Source organism: Gopherus flavomarginatus, chromosome 5, assembly GCF_025201925.1.
Source record: "Gopherus flavomarginatus isolate rGopFla2 chromosome 5, rGopFla2.mat.asm, whole genome shotgun sequence".
NCBI classification, from domain to species: Eukaryota; Metazoa; Chordata; order Testudines; family Testudinidae; genus Gopherus; species Gopherus flavomarginatus.
In genome coordinates, this window is record NC_066621.1 from 92,667,925 (window position 1) to 92,694,575 (window position 26,651).

The window sequence follows — 26,651 nt, forward strand, 5'->3', positions numbered from 1 at the left end:
CAGCACTTCTCAGCAGGATGCTGAGATAAACCTGTTCTCTCCTCTTTAGCATTAGTTTTATCATTTTAATTAGAAGCTCGTGCTAGTTTGAAATATCCATATGTTAAAGAAAAAAAAGAGATGTTATTAAGTGTAACAGACCAAACTCAACCCAGGTTGAATGGAGTTAAGCTAGCAATGAATTTGGTCCAACTACTACCCATATATATCAACATGCCAATTTTATATCTATAGATATATCAACAATATTTCCATACATATTCTAACATATTGAATATTAAAACCTTAGCTTACCAGACAAAATCAAATGGGCCAAGACAGTGTCATATGATCCTAAGTATTCTCCATTATTTCACTGCTACCGAATCAAAACTGATCATCAGTTATTGACACAATGTCACATGTCTCTGATAGCCTAGAGCTGAGAGAGGGAGTCTGACACTACAGTCCATCCAAGCACACTCTAGCCAGCATTAGAGTCATTTAAACTTTGTCCATTATTTAGGGCACTTTTCCTTGCTTTTCTCCTGTTCAGTATCTTGTCAACTATACTGTAAGAAAACTAGGAGAGTAGGAAGGAGAAAAGAAGCTGGAAAATCTTTTCCTGCTCAAAAAACAACTAGTGATCCACTAAATGAAAACAATCTTAAGTAAAGACCAAGAAGAGTGAGAGATTAAGGACAGCTCTGCCAAACAAATGAGAGACACAGGCCAGTGACTATTTCTTAGCACCAAATGGTTTAAAAATTCTTTTTCTTTAAGTGAAATGGGATGGCATGATAAGTATGAAGGCTAAAAATATTTTCAAAAAATCTGAGAGATAACTGAAGGTTGACATCCAATTACATGGATTCAGCCTTGCCAGTTATCAAACTTTTGATCTGTATCCCAGCATTCTAACAGACACAGCAATTTATAGCAGGCAGCGTAAATCCTTTAATGCCATAGGAAACACCTTCCTCAAGAAAGGTTAACATGCATAATATCATGGTACACCCTGACATTCAAGTGAAATCTACTACCAGCACACACAGCATATTCAGTAACCATTTCATAGATAATCAAGAGGGTAAGCAAGAAAGGCACTTCAACAGCCAAATGGTGGTGTACCAAGAATTCAACTTTTTATTAAAAAGTTCCTCTTTTTACATAGAAAACATAACTACCAGAGGACATGAAAATAAATGGAGTTTTATAAGGACGTTGAAAAATGCATTATTGTGAAATTCAGTCAGAAGCTAACATCCAAAATGGGGAGAAGGCTGAAAAAACCCCTCCCGGTGCAGCTCAAGTCTTTCCATTGGCAGCTTTTTAATAGGTTTCTGCTGAGAGAAGAAGCTGTTGCAAGGGCTTTAAATCCTGCAGTGTCACAGTCCTAAATGTTCAAATACAGATAAGGGGAGAGCAGGAGTCACTTGCAAATTCTTCTCCAGACGTTGAATCATCTAGATATGGAATTGTCCATCCCTTCACTGGAGTCTCATCCGTTTCTCTGGGGGCCCTTTAGTGCCAGCACTCTGTTGGGCAGTCTTTACAGTTTCCTTTTCCTCTGGCTTTATAGCTTCAGGGGCTGGTTCTGGCTCTTTCTTGATCTGATCCACTTAATAAAAAAACAAACCATAAACATAAATTATAACTCAGCTCTGAGGGTTTTACATTTCTTTTCAAATTCTTTTCAGGTTGTTTTGAAAATATAATGGACTTTAAGAGACTAGAAGCCAGTCAATACTTGTGCAGGAGACATTCAGGGCTGCCATGGTACAGGGACTGGGAGGGAAAGCAGCTTGCAGTTCCCCTATTCTGACATTGCTGACCACCAGCACAACCCCCTCAGGCAGTCCTCGATGTGCCCTAGCTTGCCGCCCTGCTGCAATGGCTCTGGTGCAAAATCACCAGGATGCAGAATCAACTTGGCCACTGGTCTCCCCAAGAGCATCTCCTGTTTTGAGGCCTCTTGGCTCAGCAGCTCCCTTAGAGGGGTGGGGCCTCTTGCACAGGGGATAGTCTCCAGAGGATAAGGGATGGGATGGAACATCTTACAGCCTAAGCACGGAGGTGAAGTTCCATCTGGAACCTTGCAAAATTAGGCCCATACTGAGCCTGATTTTGCTCTCATATTAGTCAATGACAAAACTCCCAACAATTTCAGCAGCAGCAGGAGTGAGCCTATTAGTTAGTTCAGCCTCACAACTGAACCTATATCACATCTGGATTTGGGCTCCTTTTTAAAATCTTGTGATAATGTGAGATCTCTTACCTGCAATGGGCTTTTCTCCAGGCTTTTGCTATCAAAAAAGAAGAAAAGAAAGTCAGATGAACTGGAGCTTTGTTATTATTATCCTTCACTAGCACTGACTAAAGTATCATCTTTTGCTGTAGAATACTTTTAGTAAGAGGGGTTCTGAGGGATATCAACAAGGGAAGGCCTCACGTGAGCAGGAACATCATGGGGATGTCAAACAAGAGAAGAGTGACGAGCAAGTCTTCCGGAAGAACTAATTAAATTATAATCTGTATGTAAAATTAATAGCACACAAAAATTAAATGTTTTATTCTCCAGTCATGCAAAGAACCTTATCCCCTTCTAGTCACTAATGCCTGTTTTCCTTGGCTGTAAAATATGGCTCAAAAGGTCTGAAAATCCAGCAGTGTAAAAGATAAATCTAATTTTGTAAAGAACAGGACATTAATTAAGACCATTTGACTCTAGAGCTAATTTTTTGGCCCATGCGGTTAGCTAATATTTGGGACTTTGCAGGGTAGATGATAAGTCAGTGACACAAGTCAGGTATGCTTTTTGTGTAATCTTATTTATTTACAAAAAATATACACAAAGTCCTGTTTCCATGAACACAATAGAACTAAACAGCAGGCAGTTTCCTTGCTCAGAAATCCCCAAGTCTGCCATGCCAGCAACCTCTCCCCTTGTGCTTCCTCTCACTACTCCTTATGCTGCTTTTTCTCCTCCAAAACATACACACACCTTTCAAAACAATGCCCAAGCCTCTATGTTTGCAATCAGTGAAACTCCTCTGTTCACATGGCTCAGCTCTGACCTGCCATGCAACAAATTGCCCTGGGTGCTCTCCACCATGGGACCTGATTGCTCTTTCTATTGAACCTGAAACAGTGTGTAGCATACCCATTGGCTTTAACATGGTCTGTGGTTGTCTTGGATCCTAGATTCACCTGATGGTAGCCATTAGCACCTTTCCGTGTAACAATGGTTCAATATAGATATATATATTTTTAGGTGTCTTGCTGCTGTTCAAACAAGAATTGGATTTCGGTACCGGGATACTAAAGTACATAGGACATCCCACATGAATTATGCTCTTTCTCTGCTCAAGCCTGCACTATGCCTGTAGTTCATTATTTTCCGTAATGGCCTGCAGTGCAATTTGCAGTGATCCGATCAGATGAACCAGTAAAGCAATGGACAGGGTCAATATTCTTCATTTCTTGACGTAAAACGTTGCACAGCATTGTTGCAACTGAGTTGCATCCCACTCCAAAGGTGGCTATCTTCAGTTGTGGTTGAAGTGATCCCTGTGTATCCTACTACCTGCTTCACACATATGGTGTAAAAACAAGGAGTCCTTGTGGCACCTTAGAAATGAACAAATTTATTTGGGCATAAGCTTTTGAGGGCCCACGAAAGCTTATACCCAAATAAATTTGTTAGTCTCTAAGGGGCCACAAGGACTCCTAGTTTTTGGTGATACAGATTAACACAGCTATCAACGTGAAACCTGTCACAAATGGTGTAGTTAATTTTTGTAAAATACTTAGATCTTTGGATGACAGGTGCCATGAAGGTATTTTTCTGTTTAAATACATTAAGAATTTAAAATGCAGTTCCCTACCAATACTGTCCTTTTCCACTGACCAAACACTGATTTTTCTCCCATGGTCTCTGAAGGTATTTGAATTTGGAAGTAGATTAGAATCTGGTCTGACCTAGTGCTTGCCTTACTTAAAGTATTCCAGAATATATTATAATAATTAGTTAGAAACTAGCCATTGCAGAGACTGAAGGCAGAATAGCCAAGTGCATAATGGCAATAGCTCACCCACAGCCTTGGAGATTTAAATACATTTTATTGAGTCACGAAAGTCAGTTGCACTGTGCATTTCCTTACTAATTTGTGCCTTAATAATATTATTTCAGAACAGCTTTGGGAATACCGTTCAGAATCTGCTGTTCCAGGGACAACAGATGAAGCACAACAGTGCTAAATATTGACCATGGTAGGCATCACGTCTAGTAGTTAGAACAACAGACTGAGAGACAAAACATATCAGGGGAATAGCTTGGTGGTTTGGGCATTGGCTTGCTAAACCCAGGGTTATGAGTTCAGTCCCCAAGGGGGCCATTTAGGGAACTAGGGTAAAAAAATCTGTCTGGGGATTGGTCCTGCTTTGAGCAAGGGGTTGGACTAGATGACCTCCTGAGGTTCCTTCCGACCTTGATACTCTATGATATCAATCAGTCTTTTTTTATAAGGGGGGAGGAATAGCTCAGTGGTTTGAGCATCAGCCTGCTAAACCCAGGGTTGTGAGTTCAATCCTTGAAGAGGCCACTTAGGGAGCTCGGGCAAAATCAGTACTTTGTCCTGCTAGTGAAGACAGGGGCTGGACTCAATGACCTTTCAGGATCCCTTCCAGTTCTATGAGATAGGTATATCTCCATATATTCTATATCTTCCATCCCTGACTGTCTCTTGCTTGCTGTTTGACATTGGACAAGTTATTTGACTTCTCTGATATTAGTTTATCCCTCAGTGTAGGGGATACTTATTAATCTTTTGCAAGAGACCATGCACTTACAGAATGCCTTTATCTGTTGATGTCAAAGGATTTTATTTTTAGGTCTTACAGAAACACTATCTTTTTTGTAATTTCTTGGTGACTGAGTGCTGGGCTTAAGAAGAGGAATAAACAGGCATGTAGAATCTAAAGGATGATTCCCCACCTAACTATTTTAACAATAGGTCAAATTTTGGACCTGAACTGTTGTATTTAATAGCATGTCCTTATATGTCTATAGATCAGTGGTTCTCAACCTATTTATTATAGTGTTATATGGGCCACATTGTGTTATATGGGCCACAGGTTGAGAACCACAGCCTGCCCCCACCTAAAATCTCCCACAGTATCCTATGCCTAGCACCCCCTGCTCAGAGACTCTCCAGAGAGCAGGGCCAGAAGCAGACCCCTGGGCACGGGGCCTGACAGCCGGACCCCAGACCCTGCCACGCACAGCTAGGCAGCCAGGATTCTGGACCCAGCAGCCAACATCCTAGGACCCTGGACACAGCACCCCACCGTCTGCAGCCAGGCAGCAAGCACCTGGACCCCAAGACCCACCACCCGGGGTCGGGCAGCCAGGACCTCCAGGGCCAGGAACAAAGCCCCACCTAAAACCTGGAGGCCCCCGTAAGCTCCAGCACCCACCACTACCTCACTGCCCAGAGCCCCACCCCTCAAACCTGCCAAGAGATCCACTCTACTGCCCTCTGCCCTCCTGTGGCACTAACCAGCCCCCTGGTGGCAGAAGCGATCCAGCAGGCTGCCAGATGCTGTCTCCCCGAGCCAGCCCCTGCCAGACCAGAGCAGCAAATTTTGAATATTTTTAGCACACAGCTGGGCAACAGCTGTGCGCTAATTGGGCCACATGCAGCCCGCAGGTTGAGAACTGCTGCTATAGGGCATTTCATCACAAAAGATCCCAGAATTCCTTACAGAAATGACTTCACCAACAGAACAGCCACTTCTAAAGTGGAAGGTGGCAATGACAGCTTAGGATAGGAAAAGTCCACTACAAATATGTGGGGCATGTATTTATTCACAATGGAATTTGGTCAGCCTGGTGGGGCTAACAATGTGTACCTTCCAAAAAAGTACCCCTACTTTACATTTAATCGAAGCAAGGGTAGGTTCCTCCACCAGTGCAGGGCTTCCATCACACTGCTGAGATACTGGTTCAATAGTAACTCAGAGGGAAGAATGCCAACTATTGAATCACCAGCTTTAATGAAATTTTTACCATGTCTCTTTAAATCAACAATTGCATACACAATGCTAGCTCTGCAGAAGTTCTACTTGTGAAGGAGAGTAATTTTTTTCCCCAACAGGCAAATAAATTGCATTTGTTAGTTTGTTCTTTCCCCATCAGACATCTTGGTAAAGAGTGGGTGAGTAGATTTTTAACTTGGTATCACAGGGGGAGCTGGCCCTGGAAGGAGACTGGGGCCAACTGCTCTCGTGCCAGAATAAATCCACCTCCCTGAATCAATGGAATGAGTCGGGGGTTCATGACTGGAGCATGCTGGGAGATAATAGGGATAGCGCGAGTTCAATGAGCTTACTGAGTTAGAGGGAGATACAAAGGAGCAGGGAGGTTGTGTGAGCTGCTGCTACACAGGGATACTCTTCTTACATCCCTGGGAGAGCAAGAGAGCCCTGCAGAGAAGCTCCTGCAGGTGATCCAGGAAGTGCAGTGAGAAAAAAAGGCCAGACTGGAGCTACCTGCAGTGAGGGGCAGGAACAACACTCTTGATAGAGGTATAATGGACTGCTGAGCCCAAGAGGGCCATAATAAACCAGTGAGCCTCTAGAAGAAGGCTGAGAATTTCTGGTTGAGCTGTTTTATGTTCCAATAAACTAGTCCCCAGAAGGTGACAGTAAATACAAAACATCAGTGGTATCAGTTTTGTTTGGCTGTGGTAATGGGAAAACTGAGGCAGCAGCAGGGTCTGACACCTGATGAGATAAACCCTGATCCACTTCGGTTAGTAAATTTTCATGGCATTTTTGCTAGGCTACAGCACGCACTTTTGGGTAACTCCTTCACCTATGCTAGGGAATCCTCCTCTACGTTCTGCATTAAGAGAACCTATTGTTTTCAAAGTTCCTATTCCAACCAATGCTACCGTTCCAACAAGTACAGTGAAGTCCCACAAGCTGTCCACCTGAGGAGCCCTGATGTGTATGCTGAAGTAACACTGCAGACACAAATGACTATTACCTGAACAAATCTGGGTGGAAATTTTTGTCTCAGGTCTAGAAGCAAAGCATCCACCCGCTGCCTCTGGAAAATAGAGCTTGGTTCTTCCTTCTTCTTGGCTTTTGGTTTGGCTTTATCTGCAAATCATATACAGAGGCTGAAATGCAACATCACATCAAATGACGGAAGTTCTAGTTTTCTTTCATCTGCTCTTTGTTCCTGGAGAGGGTTGTTCTTTCAGGCTTGGCCCCGATGCGGACCGGAGGAGAAGCACCTCTGCCCCAACCGAGGTTGGCTCCACTGCGGACGAGAGAGAGGCGCCCCTGCCCCAGCCCCAACGCAGCCCAGCCCCGGACCTGCCACAGATGGAGGAGAGGTACCTATCCTGCGGTTGCAGCCCCAGCCCTGTCGCAGTGGGGAGAGAAACCTCTCCCGCCACAGCCCAGGTGCTGCTGCGGGGAGAGAACTGGGGGGATTCCTCTCTCCCTGCCATAGCCCCAGGGCAGCCTGCACCCCAAACCCCTCAACCATGGCCCCACCCCGGAGCCCGGACCCCCAGCCGGCGCCCTCAACCCTCCCCCAACCGCAACCCTGAGTCCCTCGTCACCAGCCCCACCCCAGAGCCTGGACCCCCAATCAGAGTCAAACATCACCTCCATATTGGTGCACATAACAAAATTCATTCTGCACATGCGTGGGAAAAATTAGAGGGAACACTGGTTATAGGAGTTACGGATGCTAAAGTAAACCTTAGCTAAAAATTTAAGTATTAAGTCCAAAGAAAAGGAGAGTTGCTTAATGCATTGAAGGCCCAGGCATCATACCTCGTTCCTCCTGGTCTTTGAAATGCCACCAGTAGCCTTTGGAAGGGTGATATCGGCAGTATGACATGGCTTCATCAAAAGCTGATTGAATTCCATGCACTGCAGTGAGCTTTCAGAAGAAGTCAACATAAGAAAATGTTCAGAGTAATATATAATACAAACAGCCAATTCTATGCCTAGATACTGTTACATAAATAGTGACTGATAGAGTGTTACATGCAAAAATATTGTATGTTGGTAAAAAGCTAACCAAGTTTGTGAACTACTATGGAATGTAGTTTTACCATTAAAGTAGCTTTTCCCTCCATCAGGCAATTATTTTACAGTTGCTATTTGAAATATCATTTAGATTTTGTTTATGAGAGACTTTTACAAAGCCTAGTATGAACAGAAATAGTTTTGTGATTTTTGTATTCTTTGAGAACTGTTTGCAAAAATATTTCTATCCAACACAAGTATTGTAGCCTTATACTGGGGCATGAAAAGCAGAAAATGAAAATAACCATTTTAGTTTTAGTATCCAAGTTAGTAAAAGTGGCAACAGCACAAATAGTGAAATGCAAATTCCATTTTAACCTCTTTCAGTTAAATTAGCTACTTAGATTAAAAGATTTCTTTAGTAATTTTAAGCCTGACATTGTCCTTCTGAGTATTTTAAAATTTAATCCCTCTCTCCTTTTTCAGCCATTAAGATTCTTCAATCCCTCACAGCCTGTCAGAGCGATTAAGGCACACTACACTCTTCTGGGAACATTTCACTTTCATTGCAAATGTAGAGTACTCGGTATACGGTGCATTTTTTTACTAGTAATAAATTATTACACTAGTGAGTAAGAACCAACCAAGAATGAGGTCCCAGTGTGCTAAGTGCTGCACACACACAAAGTAGTAGACAGTCTCTGCCCTGAAGAATTTACAGTCTAAACAGAAAAAACATATACAGGGTAGGGGAAGGGGTAGAACACACATTGCAGAGCAGAGTGATCAATGCAATGGCAGCAAACAGTATGTTAGTTCCACAATGTATTTAGTTTTTGGTGAGGGGAAGTGTTAATTCAGAGGGGATCTGCTAAATGGAAAGAAAAAGTAAGGGAGGAGGGACATTGAAAGCAAGGGGGGTGAGAAGGACCAGGCAGAGAAGAAGAGGGTTTAACGAATTGTAGTTATTAAAAAAAAGATGAGTTATCTTATTTTATTAAAGATAATGTTAAAATTATGTAATACATAGATTAAGAGTGTCTGTACATTTGGGTATAGTGCCTAAATTATTCAAAAGTACAAAGGTAGGTTTAAAAAGTAATACAATATATATAGTACATGATCAGCAATAACCCAAATAAGATTCATAAATTTAACACACATCTCCTTTTCCCAAAATGGAGGAAAACAGAGAGGAAATTTCTTGAATTGGGTTGGGGAAACAATGTAAAGAAAAGTAGATATGAACTGATAACTGTTTTATAGCAACCAAATGCATAGTAGAAACACTTACCACTCTGGAGTTTATGACGGATCCCAAATCAGGTGCCTGATAAATCACTCCAGCAATAATATAGTAATCAGCTAATGGGATGACTGTAAATAAGGAACACAGTATCAGCTTAGTCAATAAACAGAGCTCTGGGGAAGCAAGGGACAAAGTTGTTTAATTTCACCGGTCTCCTGTTTCACCTGGTCAGGATAATTTGAACTTTCAATCTTTTCCTCTTCCTTTTCCTTTTTGTATAGCAAAGCATGTTACAAAAGTTAGTTAAGCCTCACACTACACCTGTGAGATAGGGAAAATATTAAGCCCATGTTATAAACAAGGAAGCATCAGTTTATATTCCTGTTCCACTGTCACAAACACAAGTAACAGAAAGTTAAACTGTTTTCAGTATCACGAGAGCACCCAGACTAGCAGTCCTGGACACAGTTCAAATGTGCTTTGCCATTCAAGGAAACCAAACAATAAGCTATGATATAGGAACCAATCATTCCTAACTTTCACTCTGACCTCCCCAGCATTACTACTTGACAATGTCTCACTCTGCAGACACTCATCTTTTTGGACTCAGGCCTTGTACTGTGGGTTTTCCTGGGAGGCCCAACTAATATGGTTCTCCAACAAACCTTGCAAAGCCCTGTCCACTACAGCTAAACCAGGTTGGAGGTGATCCCTTCAGGGTTTGAACAGCATTCTTTAATCTGACTGTTGAACAAGGTTTCTTTGTTGTTTTTTGAAGTTGCGGGGCAGACACAGAGCTTGTCTACACAGGAAGTTTAAACTGGATTCAGTCAAGATAATCCAGTTTGAAAATGCTTGCATACACGAGAAAATCCGTTATAACACACTAACTGCATTTATCTCAAACTCTGGAGTCCTCCTGCAAAGTGCACTAACTTTGCTGCAAATAGAGTTAGTTTGGTGTACTGTTTGTGTGCACATAATGCTGCTGAGCACTACTTTGGCAGTCCTCCAACAGCTATCCCACACTGCTTTGCGACTGTCACCAATCTGTCTGTTTACATGTGTGCCCTCTCCCGCTCTGGTGCCAAGTTAACCAGATGTCCCCTCCCCCCATTTAAAATTTTGCCCATTTCCCTGGATTTGAGAATATCACAATTACTGTGATATTACTCCAGAAGTCCTACAACATGCCCGAAGGAGCCATGCTGAGTCCCTGGATCTCATGGCCATCTGGGGAGAAGCATCGACGCTAAAAGCTCTTATGGCCAGCCACTGGAATAAAGATCTCGTTGTGGAAACTGCTAAGCAGATGTCCCAAATAGATCATTACTGGGATGCCAAGCAATGCCAGATAAAGAACAAACAGCTCGGGAGGACTTGTATTAACCCCAGGGATGCCAGGGAAAGCATCCTCTTTTGAGGCGTTGGAAAGGATTTTAAACATCTACATAACCAACACACTGTCACCTAGGAAGGTTGTGAAGTCTGCTGCCCACTCCCCTCTCTCCCGAGAACAAGCAAGGGTCATCGGGGATGTGCATGATGAAGCCAGTGTACACATTTCCTTGGAAAGCCAGGATCTTTTCAGGACTCAGGACCCTGAAACCAGCCAGGTAGAAGGTCGGCCTGATTCCTGCCCTGCAGCAACCAACCCCAAGTCCCAGGCACCAACTCAGGCCAGGACTGAGGAGATAGATCTTACCAAGGGAATCTCAGCATGTAAGTATCTCTCTTTACAACTGTGCTATACTGCCATGCTACCTTCTATTCTGGGTGCCCCGTGACCAGAGGCATTGTAGGCAGATGTGAGCTAGGAGCCCTTCCAAGTCTGAGGCTCCCCACCTGCCCTCCTTTCTCCCCCGACACTGTCCATTCAGCATCCCCATACACATTTCCAAAATGGTGGCTGCTCCAACTGGGCAACCAGCCTCTGTCTCAGGCTAAAGCTCCGGCTAGTGGCCATTTTTAGGCCCATCCCATAGACTGTACATGCCCATTTACCTATTTTTGTTTCCCTTTCCCTCACCCAGCAAACAATCCACTCCACTCCTCCCAAAAACCCCGTTGGCCAGTTCATAATGGTGGCCTGCAGCACGGCACAGCTGCAGCCTCTACCTTGCCCCCTTCTGCAGCAGAACTGAATAATGAAAATGGTATTTTGTGCAAAATTCAGAAGTTTATTGAGCTACTGGTTACAGAAAAAGAAATTTGGTTTGTATTCTCAGTTTACATGAGGTAGACATGGACACTGCAGACTCATAAAGTTACAAAGACCGCAGCTCCTGCTGAGGTAATAAACACCCTGTAACACATTACAGTACAAAAGCTTTACTGTGGGGATAGCAAACCTCTTAATGCCTTTCCACAGGCTCACTCAGGGTGCCTCCACACTGCAACAAAACACCCCACAGCAGCACGTCTCAGAGCTAGGGTCAACTGACTCTAGCTTGCAGCACTCAACCTGCGGGGCTAAAAATAGCAGTGTAAATGTTTGAGTTCAGGCTGGAGCTTAGGCTCCGGAACCCTCCCCCTTTGCTGTGTTTCAGAGATTGGGCTCCAGCCCAAGTGGGAATGTCTACAAGGCTATTTTTAGCCCTGTAGCTTGAGCCCTGCGAACCCAAAACAAGTTGACCCAGTCTTTGAGATTTGCTCCTGCAGGGTGAGGAGGGGGGAAGTAAAGAGGGTGTTGCACTGTAAACATACCCATAGATAACGACTGATAACAGTGAATGTTTCAGACAATCATTGCAGAATCCAGTTTTTCTTTGCACTTCCACCATGTCTACAGGAGAGATAAAGCAAAATCTACGACTGAGAAATTGCTCCACACTTGTCTGGACATTAATGAGGAACAGCTTCATGGTTACCCCACAGGAGTCGCTCACAACTCTCTTCCATTCCTGCAGCACTTCTGGGGAGGACCATCTTGATGAATATCTGTGTAGTGGGGTGGTTGTCCGCTCCTGCCCTGCGGGGCTTGAAACAGCCCAGGAGAGGGCTGTGGCTGGGGCAAGGAGCCTGGGCTGATTGGGAAAAGTAGGCTCAGGTGTGATCATGCCCCAATCAGGCCCAGCTGTCCCCTATAAGAGGCTGTAAGCCAGAAGCCAAGTCAGTCTTCCTCTGTTCGTAGAAGGAGAAGGGCCTGGCTGCAGGGACCCAAGCAAGACACCTAGATTGGGAGCAGGGCTGGGGAAGGGCCAGAGGAACTGGGAGCTCCGGCCTGGAAAGCCCCACGCTGCAGGCCTGACTATAGGCCGAATAGGTGCAGGGTTGCAACGGGGCAGCCCATGGGTAGGCAGAGGCAGCAGATCCAAACCCCTTTGCCTGTGATAAGTGGCTTATACTGCAGCCTGCCCCAGTGAATGGGGGCTAGATGGACATGTGTGAAGCTGCTCTAGGAACTAGCATAATTCCTGTATAATCAGTTACTCAGTGCCTTCCTCTGCTTCCTCATCCTCCTCTCGCTTCCTCTGCACTGAAGCTCCTGCTGCTGCTGCCACATCACCTGCTCAGTGATACAGTGGAAAGAGTCCAAAGGCAAATTCATCCTGCACTGAGTGCTGAAATACAGCCCAAGCAGCCTCTATTTATTTGCAATGGCCAGCATGAAGCATTGTTGGGCCCACACTGGCCAACAGCAATTTGCAGATGGTGCTAGCCTGCCCAGAAAGTATGGGGTGGAGACAGAGGAAACATGGCATTTAAAAAATGTATTGCTTATGCATCCCACAGTGCCCAGTGCAAAAAATCCCAGAATGCACACTGCTCAGCAGTGAAGCAAAAAACCATGAGATACCCTCCGAGAACGCCCAAGCTGCTGCTGTGTGTACACAATGATGCACATTGGGAGTGGGCACACTGTCCCATGTGCACACTATTAGTGCAGCTTGACTACTGCATGTTACTTGACGCTCATCAAAAAGCTGCGGGTTAACCCCTACCCACCTCGTGCAGACAAGCCCATACAGCACAACTACCTTTAAACAATGTTAGCCGTAGCACAGTGTCATAGTCGCAGTGATGACATGAGAGTCAATCCCTCCCAAGGCCCTGACCCTTGCCCGTGTTTGTTCCAGTTCCTCCATCTTTCTCAACACTTATTATTCCTCTGGAATCCCAGGACTCAGCAGGTGCCCTTGCTATATGAACCCTGGTCACTCACCCAAGGTAACAGATCACTGAGGGTTCAGGACAGTTGGGCAGGGCTCAGGCTGTTGCCCCAAAGTTCTTAGGAGCAAAGAATGGGGCAGCAGCTCCTCCTCAGTATCTCTGTGCAGATGTCACACTGAGCTGTTTGCTCAGGTGCTAATTTGGAGGAAGCAACAGGAGCACAACTCACCTCTGAATTGCTCCATTCCCCACCATTGCTATTCCATCACAGGTGAATATTTACCCCTCACCCCTAATTGCAACAAAATGGCAGACGAAATTCAATATTGAAAAAAGCAAAGTAATGCATGTTGGAAAACATAATCCCAACAAAATGATGGGATCTAAATTAGCTTTTACCACTCAAGAAAGATCTTGGAGTGATCATGGATAGTTTTCTGAAAATATCTGCTCAGTGTGCAGCAGCAGACAAAAACGCTAACAGAATGTTAGGAACCATTAGGAAAGGGATAGATAATAAGAGAGAAAATATCATAATGCCGCTATATAAATTCATGGCATGCCCACACCTTGAGTACTACACGCAGTTCTGGTCACTACATCTCAGAAAAGATATTAGAATTGGAAAAGGTACAGAGAAGGGCAACAAAAAAGATGAAGGGTATGGAACAGCTTCCGTCTGAGGAGAGATTAAAACTCTGGGACTTTTCATCTTGGAAAAGGGATGACTAATGGGGGGCTATGATAGACTCTATAAAATCATGAATGGTGTGAAGAAAGTGAATAAGGAAGTGTTATTTACTCCTTCATATAACACAAGAACCAGGGGTCACCCAATGAAATTAATAGGCAGCAGGTTTAAAACAAACATAAGGAAGTTCTTCACACAGTGCACAGTCAACCTGTGGAACTCGTTGCCAGTGGATGTTGTGAAGGCCAAAACTATAACAGTGTTTAAAAAAATAATTATATAAGTTCCTGGAGAATAGGTCCATCAATGGCTATTAGCCAAGATGATCAGGGATACAACCCCATGCTCTGGGTGTTCCTGGCCTCTGACTGCCACAAGCTGGGAGTGGATGACAGGGGATGGATCACTCAATGGTTGCCTGTTTTCTTCACTCCCTCTGAAGCACCTGGCATTGACCTCTGTCGGAAGACAAAATACTGGGCTACATGGACCATTGGTCTGACTCAACATGGCAGTTCTTATGTTCACAACTCCCGTGAAAAAATAGTAGGAAATAAAAGTGAATGTAGATCTCTAGTTTTCTCTTCCCAAAACATTAAGCAAAAAAGCACTTCATTTTCTGAAGTACAAAAGCAGCATGTTTCTTTACAGCTGCTTCTTTTGGCTTCCCATGGCTCTTCTGACTGGGAGAAATTCAGATGTTACTATTCTGTGTGGTACCAAGAAGACAAACATGAAAGTTCATCCCTTCCCCTGGAACCATAGGGCTGCAACAATGGGTCTCTAAAGCTGTTCTTTTGCCTTTCGTTCTCCCTCATATATGATGGCTTCTGAAGTTACAGCAGCAAGAAAATAAATGAAAGGGGCCTGCCTTAAAGAAATATTGTGCAGAATTTCCCTGTTAGATCAAGAGAAAAGACAATTCAGTGGTCCAAGAAACAGGATTGCAATAAACACTTTTCCCTGGCCAAAGGTTCCAATTCTGACAGGGTTAAATAAATGTCATGTGGTTTAAGATGCAAGAATCTTAGAAACTGCAGCTCTGATTGGTCTGCATAGGTGTTAAAGACCAAATTGCACTTTTCATAAGTGTAGAGCTTTGCCGTGGTGTCCTGGGCAGTGCAATGTTACTATGTGCTGGTCAGCTGTTTCCATCCACTCTAGCATTGTGGTCTCTATTATTCCTGCTTTTTTTACTCTTGTTGCTGATGAAAGTGCACTCCACCCAGTAGCCTCTGTAGCACTGGGATTAGTGATAAAGCTACATTCTAGCAGGGAGGGAGTTCAATCCCTACTTCCATTATAACAAATTTCTGTTTGTTTTTGATTATCACTTACTGCCCCAGAGCCAGTGCGGAGAGTCTCAATCAGTTTGGGAGATGAGGGTTATCACATGCTTTCAGCTAGTTTGTGAAGTGAGAGATGGTTCTGGGAGGAGGGAGATCAATGCACAGAGCTAGTTTAAAGAGGAAGAAGGAACTTTTGGTGGGCTCCTTCTCTGGAGTACCTGCCACAGGCACAATGACAAGGAGGGCAATGCTAGCTCCCATAGCTATTCTCATAGTCCTGCTATGATAACAGATGCAGCCAGAGTATCATTTAATCTATGGAATTCCTACAGTTGGATATAACTGAGGTAAATAACACAAAATATTTCCTTAAAGAATCAGACCCAGGAGTAAGAATAGCATTTATAGATTCAAGTAACCAGAATAAAATTATAAGGACTCTCTGTTCTCATGTTTCAGGGCACAAACTGACCACCTAATGAGGTCAGGAAGAACTCACCACAGTCAGCTGCATGATTTTTTTATTTATTTATTTTTTGCCATAGTTCCAGAGTTGATGTTTCATGAGCCTGTCCCAGTGCAGCAATGCTTGTGTTTCTAACTAAGCAACTGAGAGAGACAAGGTGGGTGACCAACTTCTGTAAATGAAAGAGAGAAGCTTTTCAGCTACACAGAGTTCTTCAGGTCTGCATGGTGTAGCTTGAAAGGTTGTCTCTTTCACCAACAGAAGTTGGTCCAATAAAAGATATTAACTCATCCACCTTGTCTCACTCGTATCCTGGGACCAACATAGCTACAACAACACTACAAATAAATTAGCAATTGATATTTCTCCTTAAATAGTATTTAGAGTCAAGAGGACATCACCCACCAGATTATACCCATTTTAACAAAGATCATACTCTGGGCCTAAAATACTTTGACAAGGTACTTTTAAAAGTGGAAAGTACACCTCTACCCCACTATAATGCAACCCAATATAACATGGGTTCGCATATAGCGCGGTAGCAGTGGGGCTCCAGTGGCGCTTTAAAGGGTCTGCGGCTCTGGCTGCTGCGGGGAGCCCAGGGCCCTTTAAATCACCGCTAGAGCCCTACCGCCACTACCCTGGGGCTGCAGCAGCAGGGCTCGGGCAGCGCTTTAAAGGGTCTAGGGCTCTGGCTGCTGCAGGGAGCCCCTTTAAATCACCACCGGAACCCTGCTCCTGCTACCCCGGGACAGCGGCAGTGGGGCTCCGCCAGCGATTTAAAGGGCCTGGGTTCCCTGCAGCGGCTGGAGCCCAGAGCTCTTTAAATCACTGCTGCAGCCTTGCCACCGCTATCTCGATATAATGGCACTTCACCTATGATGCAGTAGGGATTTTTGGCTCCCCACAACTGCGTTATATCGGCATAGAGGTGTATGAAACTGATGCTTCTGCAATCCCATGAGAGTACTGATTACCTATTCTGAAACTCATAAGCACAGGAGATAGGACTCTCTTCTTTAGCTGATCTGCCTTTAAGATCCTAAAACCTGTACCAGGCTACCAAAATATGAACAACATCCAGGGCAGGGAACTAAGCAATGTAACTACGAAATCTTACACAAACTGAAAAGAGTATTATTAAATCATTCTCTTCTAAACTCCCTACAATGAATGATCAAATTACACAGCTGAAGTCTGAATGTTTATACTGTAAAAGCCATAACTCCACTCCAGATTTTAAAAAGTTGGCTATTAAGGAACAGGAGAAGCAGGGAAGTGATACATTGGGCTATGGCACACACTTTTAACACCAATTTAGATTTTAAATTCAATCTAATCTAAGAAGCAGTCGGCTGCTCTTTTCCAATATGAATATAATACACTAAGGCCTCTGCCAGAAACCAAGCAAATTAGGAGCAGCACAAGAAAGGTATGAGTCCGTTACAAAAGCCCTTTCTCTTTAGAACAAAAATAAAACCTCACATTACTACATTATCATTTACAGATTATGTACAGTAAATACAGGACACACTTCACCCTGTTCTGAAATGTGGAAACTTTTTAGCAGTTCACATGAACACAGGTCAATTTAGGATAAGAGATGAAGAATATTGAATCCAATTGTATGTAATAGGGAGACAAAATGCAGTTATCCCAACTGGAATTTAGACACGGCACAGTGGTAATATCTCTACTCTCACTTAAAGTGCCATGGAATCTTTAATGACCCCAAATAGTTAGGACTTTGATTTTATGTCTAATCAAATGATGGCATCTACACTACCTCAGCACCCTCTAATATACTGGAGTGCTATGGTTCACCTACTGAATCACCAGTTTCTTTCCTGGGAGGTCTCCCAGTCATGTATTTACTAGAAGACCCTATTTAACATGGGCATCTGAGAAGCTCACAGTACAAAGTGGTAAGGCTGCAGAATAAAAATGGCATTATGTAAAGAGCAATGTAAATGTTCCCCATATCCTAATACGTGGAAATCAGAGATTTCCAAATTGTATGATAATCACTCAGAACGATTAGCATGAAATTTAATTTGCACTAATCAGCCCCATGGAAAGCACAAAATTAGTATTATGTTTAACTAATTAAACTGAAAACCTTATGTAAAGCATATCATAAATATAGGACATATCATGCATACTAACAACTATCAATTGCCCATGGCAAAATTTACAGCAAAAGCAGCACTTTCTCATTGCACTATTAGTATTTTGCCACAAGAGGGCAATCCTCTGCTATTATCAGAGTGCAGGTCACCCTTTGGGGGCAGCACTCAAAAATGCCAAGATGCAACACATCCTGAGACCTAATGCCACTATCTAAAAAGCAAAACGAGATTTAAGGCTAAGTAAAACCAGAAGGAAATTGTGTTGTGAACCCACAGAGCAAAAACAGAGCAGACAGAAAAGCACCAACATTGCCATTAAAGGGAAAAGCTGTGTGAGCCCTTACCTTGTGTTGGAGACTGTCTTTGCTGCTTTCGAATTATGAAGAGGATGGGCTCTTGAGCATGAAGAAGGATATATTCCACTCCAATCATTTGGCTAAAAGACAAGTGACCAGAATAAGTAACTCCATTCATTTGAAAGTTAAAGATACAGGATGTGAAAGCCCACCAAAACAACTATCACAGGGCCCAAAGATCACTCCTTGATGGGTCACAAGCTCTTGCATTAGGATTTTCCAAGATAAATAGCAAAACCTAGCCTTGTGCTCACAGTGGATTAAAAAATCCTGGAGTCAACCTCTTGGCAAATAGGTAGGTTACTGGCAGAAGAAGAAAAAAATGGAAGAAAAATTGAACTTATAGTTACAGATGTTGTTTACATATGGAAGTGACAGACCAACAGCACTGACCAGAATGTATGCAGATAATGTGAAGGCTCCTCCCCTCCAACACCAGATGCACACAACTTTACCAGTGAGCATTTAGTGTGATCTACATTGTCCCCTACTAGCTTATTCCTAGGTCCCCAAACAGTTCTGTCAATGCACCTCACTTCTGCCTGCAGTTACATGTGCCCCTCTCCTGCCAGGGCCACACATCAAAAAAAGCCAATTGCATGCTGTGATGTTGATAAATGGCCACTTGTAATTAGGACTGCCTACCCATTCATTTCCCCTCGGGCCCAAATTAAAAGTCAGACTTCTCATGCTGAATCTTCCTACGGTGGGGTATCTGTTTCAATAACTGCACCTAATTCAATCCGGCAGGAACAACAGGTTAAATAACAATGTAGACACTCATTCACAATTCTGTGACAAAGCTCAGAGTGTCCAGCTACAGTAGATCCCACTTAAGAGACATGAAATTAATCCTCATCTGATTACAAAATTAGGCTGAGCCCTTGTCCCCAAACATTGTCAGTTTTTATCCTGGCCTGTAGCTTATCTGCCAAAAAAAAAAAAAAAAAAAAAAAAAATGTTTCTAGCTAATTGGCTTTTTTGACATTTCTGTAAACCTGCAATCTCAGGTGTAAATACATTTGTTAGTCTCTAAGGTGCCACAAGTACTCCTGTTCTTTTTGCGGATACAGACTAACACAGCTGCAACTCTGAAACCTATCAGGTGTACCCAAGATCCTACCTACGGTGCTTCACAGGAAGCACCACAGGAACTAGGAGAATATAAATTGCTTCTGGCATCTGAAAGAGGATAGGGCCCAGCTGCAAGTGGCTGAGTAAATCAACCTCAGAAGAAGAACAGAGACAGGGAAAAGAAGCAGGATCACAACTTTCCCTGCACTCTTCAATTCAGCTGTTGGTGACACCCTTTAGAGGACAAGTTGGAAATTGCCAACTCAAAAAGCAATTTTTCAGGTTAATTCAGCATTCCTTACAGTAACTTACTGCAAGTGGTCCAAGGTCAGCCGTTGCATTTTGACTACTTCATTGTTACAAGTTCGGTCATAGAATGGGTTACTTCGCTCTGAGAAGTAGTCTAACACACTTCCGTTGTTTAATATAGGAATCCAGGAACTGTCAACCCAGGAAATTCCCAGGAGGTTATCTTGGAAGAAAACATTAAAATTAGCACCAAAACAGTCAGTACGATTTTGGATTCTTACCAATTAAGGACCTACTAATAAGAGCATGTCAAAAACAAAACAACGTTTTCATGAAAATTATTTCCCTAAAATTCAAAATTTTGACCAAAAAAAATCAAAATTTTCCTCCTCAGAGGGAAACAAGATAAGGTATGGTAGTCGCACAGACACCTTTATTTCTTAGGAATGCCAGTAGGGAAAACATTATTAGCACTTGCACTTATGGTCATACTGTACACGGTTTAGATTAACAGCAGCATTTGCCAAGTGGAATGGGCAAACTAAGCATTATCTTCACTTTGAAAGTGAAAGAAAACCTAATACAGTAAGTAAGCGGCAGCCAGCATTAAATGCCAGACCAAACAAAAGTTGTGGAGACAGTAGATGCCGTAGTCAAGTGATAAATGTACTAACATTTACTAGACTCTCCTACCATGGTTGCATGAAATTTAAAGGGTCTAAAAATTCAATAATTTTAAGCCACAGTGGCAATAATCTCCACTCCCGGGAGAGCAGGAAACACAATGACAAGGCATCAAGTTTTATACTGAAAAAAGAAAGAAAGCATGGGTGGAAAAGTGACTGAAAACTGCATGCAGGATTGAAACCCTTTCATTCTATGAATGTAATGGGCCCACTGCATTATTTGCAAATCGAAAGCTCCTACTACAGTCATTCCCTTGTAGATGTTTTACTTCAGCTGAAGTTTTGAATGCATAAGGAATGCAAGATTCAGACCCAAAATGTCACTGAATATATTATGAATCTTTTATGAAGTGAACCTAGGAGCTCAGCAAACCATGGTTAATACGACATAAATGAATAATTCATTTTTGCATTGTCAATCTCAGAGCTGCTAGTCTAGTTGTTACATAAAATGGAAAAATTAGGTTTTTATGTTATTTCACATATACTACTCTTTCCCCCATCATAAAAATAGGAGATCCTCCAGTACTAAATGTATTTTATTATTTAATATTTATATTGCAGTAGCACCCACAATATGCTAGATGCTTTCCAAATATATATGACAACAAGGCCTTTATCTCAATGAAAATAAGGTACCCAAACCTCTCAATATTCATATTCTTGGCAGGACACCTGCTCATTTAGTTTTTCAAGAAGCATGAAAAAAATCTCATTTGTGTCAGAGGAACAACTGTATTTCTGTGGACATTTCTCCCAGGTGGGACTGGAACTTCACAGTAAATATGCCATAAATCTGAATGTAAAGTTCCAACTCCAGGACCAGACTATTATTGGCCACTACTTCTGAGTAGTCCATTTATTACTGCTTTTATAATATACAACAGGCCATCCTCTAGGAAAAAGCAACCCTGATACCATATATCAATTGTTCCTCTTCAGAAGGGAACATCATCATTTTTGTGTGTGCAAAAAAATGTACTATAATTCCCAGTTCTTTCAAAAAAGGCATCTTATTCAATGCATTTAAATGGAGTTTGAGAAATATCCTCATCTTAATCAACAAATGTCTGTACCATTCCTCTCAATCTACCTTCAAAGTTTAATGTGAGACAGAGACTCAAAACTAAGGGACACAGAAGTCCATGGCGGTACAGTAAGCTAAAAAAGAGAGATCCCCTCTTACTTCCTAAACCCTCCCCTGCACCACTTTCTGTCACCACCACCAGTTTTCCTAGTGTCCCAGCCCTGTAACCTGAAGTTTGTCATCAACTCCACCCTCTTTCCAGACTTCATCTAAATCTTACCACTTCTTCCTCCATACATTATCAAGATCCATCCTTTTCTCCCTATCCACAGCATTAATATTCTCATCCAGGCCCCTTTCCCTCCCTCTCTCTCAATTACTGCATCCTCCCCTCTGGCTTTCCTGATGATCCATTCAAACTGCTGTTAAGAACATCTGCCCAGCCCATCGTTTTGGCCTTGTCACCTCATTCATTCCACTGCCTCCCATTTCTCCATGACTTCAAACACAAACTTCTAATCTTGACCCTCGAGGTCCTTTCACAGCCCAGCTACTCCTTTTTATCCGTTATGCTATTTTACCTGTCGTGTCATGACCTCACCACATTGTCAACAATGCCAGCCTCAATTGCCAATCTGTTTCTCCCACAAGTATCTCTGCACTTTCTTCCATGCTGACCCATATCCTAGGAACACCCACTCTGAACCAATTTATTAAGCCACTACTGTCTCCTCCAAATTCCTTCCCTACGCCCACCTCTACCACACTATTAAAAACTCTTGTTCATCATTATTAACATTTCTAGTCTAAGTAACCATATACTCTTATTACCCTCACTGGTCATCTGTGTGCTTTTCCCCACATGGTGCATCCTCTTTTTAATTACTCTGCATGCTCTTTGGGCAGGCACTGTCTTGTAGTCTAGGTTTGCACAGCACTCAGTACAATGGGCCACTGTACTTTATTGAACTTTCTGCACACTACTATAATACAAGTAATAATATTCTGAAGTGAGACGTTTCTCAAACGTTAATCACATTCCCTTTCTTGTTTTAATAGAATCATAGAAATGCAGGGCTGCAAAGCACCTCAACCTATTCTATATAGGTTTTTATACCACATTTATCAGTGCAGTATCTGAGCTCCTTGCAATAGTCCATTAAGCAACATGATTCTGTTGTTTGCTCTCACAGCTTCTCTCCACAGGGAGAAGCATCTGCAATTAAGTGTCTTGTTTTGGCAGGTTGTTTTTAAAAATAAAGAAAGAAATAGAAATTCACTTGTGATGTATTTATATTGGAGAAGACAGGTCAAAGAAATGCCACTTGCATGTGAAGCAGAAAGTGGAGAGATTTGTGATAGTCCTTAGTTTCTGGGGGAGTTTGTGCCCAGAGAAGGTTCTCTCTCCTCTCTCTTATTGTAGAGAGGTCCATCAAGCCAGAGGAGCGAAACTGTTGTCCACAGTCTTTGTCCTGGAGCTTTAGATCATTTTTAGGTATCCTGGGCCCAGGCAATGGAGTGCTTTGAAGATAAAGACTGAGGACCTTGAACGTGATTCAAAATTCTGTGGGCAGTTAGTGTGGAGAGCTAGAGGACAGGTGTGATGTGCTGTGATAGCTGAGGAGATGTGTTGCAGTGTTTTGTACTAGTTGGAGTTTCCTGAATACTAAAGGCTTCATGCCCAGGTATATTGCATTGCTGCGGCTCAGCCGAGAAATGACAAAGACATGACAAAGGCCAGGTCTTCATCTGCATGGGTGAGAAAGAGTCTCCTACCCAGCCAGAAATGGTGAACAGCATTACTCATGGCTGTTGCTATGTAACAAGTGATCATCAGCGAGGAATCCACGAGTACTCCTAGACTACAGACTGAAGTGACTAATTGTGAATGTGACCCCTCAACCAAAGGGAGATAACACCACGGCTGCAAATTCTTCAAAATACTTTCTTCTGTCCACCAGCATGACCTCTGTTTTGCTCAAGTTGAGCTTAAGCCAGCTGTTCTTCATCCAGGGGCTGATCTCATCCAAGTACTGTGACAGCTTGGTAGTACTGGTGCAGTCAAGAGGTCATCCAGTCCCCTCCTCTCACGCTGAGGCAGGACCAAATATACCTAAACCATCCCTGACAGATGTTTGTCTAACCTGTTGTCAGAAACCTTAAATGACAGGGATTCCACAACCTCTCTAGGTAATTGTTCCAATGCTTAACTATCTTTATAGTTAGAAATTTTTCCTAATATCCAACCTAAATCTCTCTTGCTGCAGACTAAGCCAATTATTTCTTGCACTACTCTTGGAGGACAAGGAGAACAATTGATCACCATCCTCTTTATAACATATTTTTACGTATTTGAAGATGGTTCTCATGTCCCCCTCAGTCTTCTCTTCTCTAGACTCAACACACTCAATTCTTTCAATCTTTCCTCAGAGGTCATGGCTCCCTAAACCTCATCATTTTTGTTGCTCTCTGGACTCTTTCCAAATTGTTAGCATCATCTTAAAGTGCATTGCACAAAACTAGGCACAGTATTCCAGCTGAAGCTTCAATAGCGTCAAGTAGAGTGGAATAATTGCCTCCTGTGTCTATATATGAAACTTCTGTTAACACATCCCACAATCACATTAGCTTTTTTCACAACAGCAATCTGTTGATTCATATTCAATTTGTGATCCCTATCATTCTCAGATCCTTTTCTGCAGTATTGCTGCCTAGCCAATTATTCCCTATTCATGATTCAACACTTGTGATTTAAATTTGATGAATCTATATACAGAGATGAGTACTTAAAAGTTGAAGATAATGCAAGCAGAGGTGTCAGCTCAGAATGTTTGGAAAACTTTAATGACAGGCAGCAACTCCTATACTGAATATTTTTCACTGCCCCAGAACTGTTTCAGGAAGTGGAAAGAAGCCAAAAAGAATGTTACATTGATCTAACCCGCAGATTTTAAATATCGAGATTCCCTCCGTCCTTCATCTGCTGAATTAAATCTGACAGGCATCATAGTACCTATCAATATACATAGACAGTGAAAGGGAAAATCAGATCTGCATGAAGATAGTCCACAGCATATTTCAGAATAGATTCTGCTCCTCTGTCTTCACAGATTCTAGGAAGCTCTACTTGTGGGTGGGGGTTCTGTCTCTCACTGCTCCTCCACCATCCTGTTCCCTCTTCTTTTTTCTCTCAACTTTTGTTGTAGCTAGGATCCGACAGTTTTGACAAATAGGGGGATGTTCTAAATACAAGCAGTCTTTAGCTTAATCAAATCTCATTCACTGGCTCTTTCCACAGGCAAACCTCCTCGAATAATACAATGCTTTTCTACCAAAGTAATAGGGCACTTCAGAAATACAATAGCTAAATCAGATCAAGTACTAAGCAGCTTGCCATGTGAGTGTCATTTGGCCATCCTGTCTGCTTTGTTCCACTGCATTTTCAATTAGAGTACATTTGCCTGGTGTGTGTGCCCATAATTTCTTGTTTCCCACTGTTGCAGGGTGACATGCATTGCTTGTCTTCTTGACTGCCAGTCTCTACATCACAGGGAGTTGGCTGAAATTCCACAATAAATGGAGTGATTTCTGTACGTAATTAGGGCACAATCCTGCAGTCCCTATATAGGCAAGATTTGCACTGACCTCAGTGGAAGTCTTGTTTGAACAGGAACTGCAAAACCAGGCCTGTAGCTTTTAAGTCACTCTGGGATCCTTTTTGGTAAAAAGTCACCATATAATCAAAGGTCGGTATTACAGACTGCAGAAAGGCAGCACTTCCAAGAAGATCTGACTATACATAAAATAACCCCATGGTAACATCAAGATGTAACAGTCCAAAAGCTCCTTTTCTCCTTGTTACATCTCTATGTATTTATTTATTTCGTGAAGAGGGGGATTCAGTTTCTTTGGAGACTTAAAGGACTTTGAGATGACAAAGATACACAAAGATAATACAGGTCTCTCATTGCCACCAGTTACAGGCTTGTTTCCCTGGACGACATGCCAATATCATGGCACATAACAACATGCCGCACAGCAACCACCGCTGCCGAGGTGCAGCAGTAACAGAAAGGCGAGAGCTGCAGGGCTCTGGCTGTGAGGTCTGTAACGGCAGGAAGGGTGACAGGCAGCATGTCAGGAGCTGGCAGGACAGACACACCAGAGAGACTGTGCTGCGGAGTCTCTTGTCTGGCACGTAGGGTATTCAAATGCCGAGGGGGCCAGGGGTGCTCAGAGCACCTGCTCCCCCAGCAGGGCGGAGAGATTAACCCACCAGCTCCAGCCACCCCAGACGGGTCGGTGCATGGGGCTGGAGGCTGGTACCAGGACTCGGCCCCGCTCCATCTCCGGGGACGGTTTGTACTTTACAGATGAGCCCTGGGTCTGGATGGGCCGAATCCCCCGGGACACCAGGGGCCGTCTGTAAAGTGCACACCCGCCTCACCGGCGAAGGGCTCCCAGCCGCCATGGCCTCGGCGGCCGGGCAAGGAGCCTGCAGCATTACAGCCCCCTCCCCCCGCACACAGCCCGCCGGCACGTTCACAGCGCTTTCCAGCCCATCGAGAGAGAGCGGGAGCCGGTACCTCGGATATCCACCGCCGCCATGATCCCCAGCACGGCGCACTTCCGCCCAGCGCGGGCTGTGCCCTCGCGGCAGGAAATCATAGAGAGCAGGAAGCGCGGTAGAGCGGCAGGAAACCATAGAGAGAAGGACTAGAGCGGCGACAGCCACTGTGCGTGGGGAAGGGAATGTGGAGGAGTTCCAGTGGGACTCAGCTCTAGTCGAAGCTAGACGGTGTTGCTGCGCGGCACAGGGTCATTTTTCCTTCCCAGCAGCCCCAGGCTTTCTGCAGGGGCAGGTGCACCAAGCCAGGGGCTAGTTGGCATCACATGGAGCAAGTCCCCTGGTTAATAAGGCCTGGGCCATGGGCATGCAGGACTCCTGGGGCAGCAGAGGATGCTCTGAGCGTTGTCACCCCCGAGCATTCATGAATCAGGATCCAAAACGAATCACAGATTGGCTCACAAATCACAAGGTTTTCCAAAATTAACAAAATGAGGTTCTTACTGTTTGCCTGCTGCTGCTGGTTTTCTTGTATGTAGTCCTCAGGGGTCATGTTTGCAAGCTCACCACCACCAACACACGGTAGAAACATCCTTTTTCCAAAACACAAAGCTCGGATTCTGACATAACAGCATGATTCCCAGAGCTGGGGCTTTAAGAAAAACACTATGCATCACAACACTTAGGATAAAATGGTGAGAACTGACAACATTGTGATGGCCAG

The 26,651-nt window shown here is 43.5% G+C and overlaps 1 protein-coding gene across 3 annotated transcripts; it reads right to left on the reverse strand.

Moving 5' to 3' along the window:
- Window positions 1–1,102: 1,102 nt before the first annotated feature.
- Window positions 1,103–26,080, reverse strand: MED6 (mediator complex subunit 6). Of its 3 annotated transcripts, XM_050953608.1 has the most exons (8): window positions 25,947–26,039; window positions 19,711–19,870; window positions 18,313–18,404; window positions 9,326–9,408; window positions 7,834–7,942; window positions 7,031–7,146; window positions 2,258–2,285; window positions 1,103–1,600 (listed from the first exon to the last, which is right to left on the reverse strand). In XM_050953608.1, the coding sequence occupies exons 1-8, from the start codon at window positions 26,026–26,028 to the stop codon at window positions 1,470–1,472; spliced, it is 801 nt and encodes a 266-aa protein (XP_050809565.1). In that variant the 5' UTR covers window positions 26,029–26,039; the 3' UTR covers window positions 1,103–1,469. The 3 variants fall into 3 exon arrangements, with proteins under 3 accessions (XP_050809565.1, XP_050809566.1, XP_050809567.1); XM_050953609.1 differs by lacking the exon at window positions 19,711–19,870 and having other exon boundaries at window positions 25,947–26,080; XM_050953610.1 differs by lacking the exons at window positions 1,103–1,600; window positions 2,258–2,285; window positions 7,031–7,146; window positions 7,834–7,942; window positions 9,326–9,408 and adding an exon at window positions 9,415–12,065 and having other exon boundaries at window positions 25,947–26,040.
- Between the last annotated feature and the right edge of the window lie 571 nt (window positions 26,081–26,651).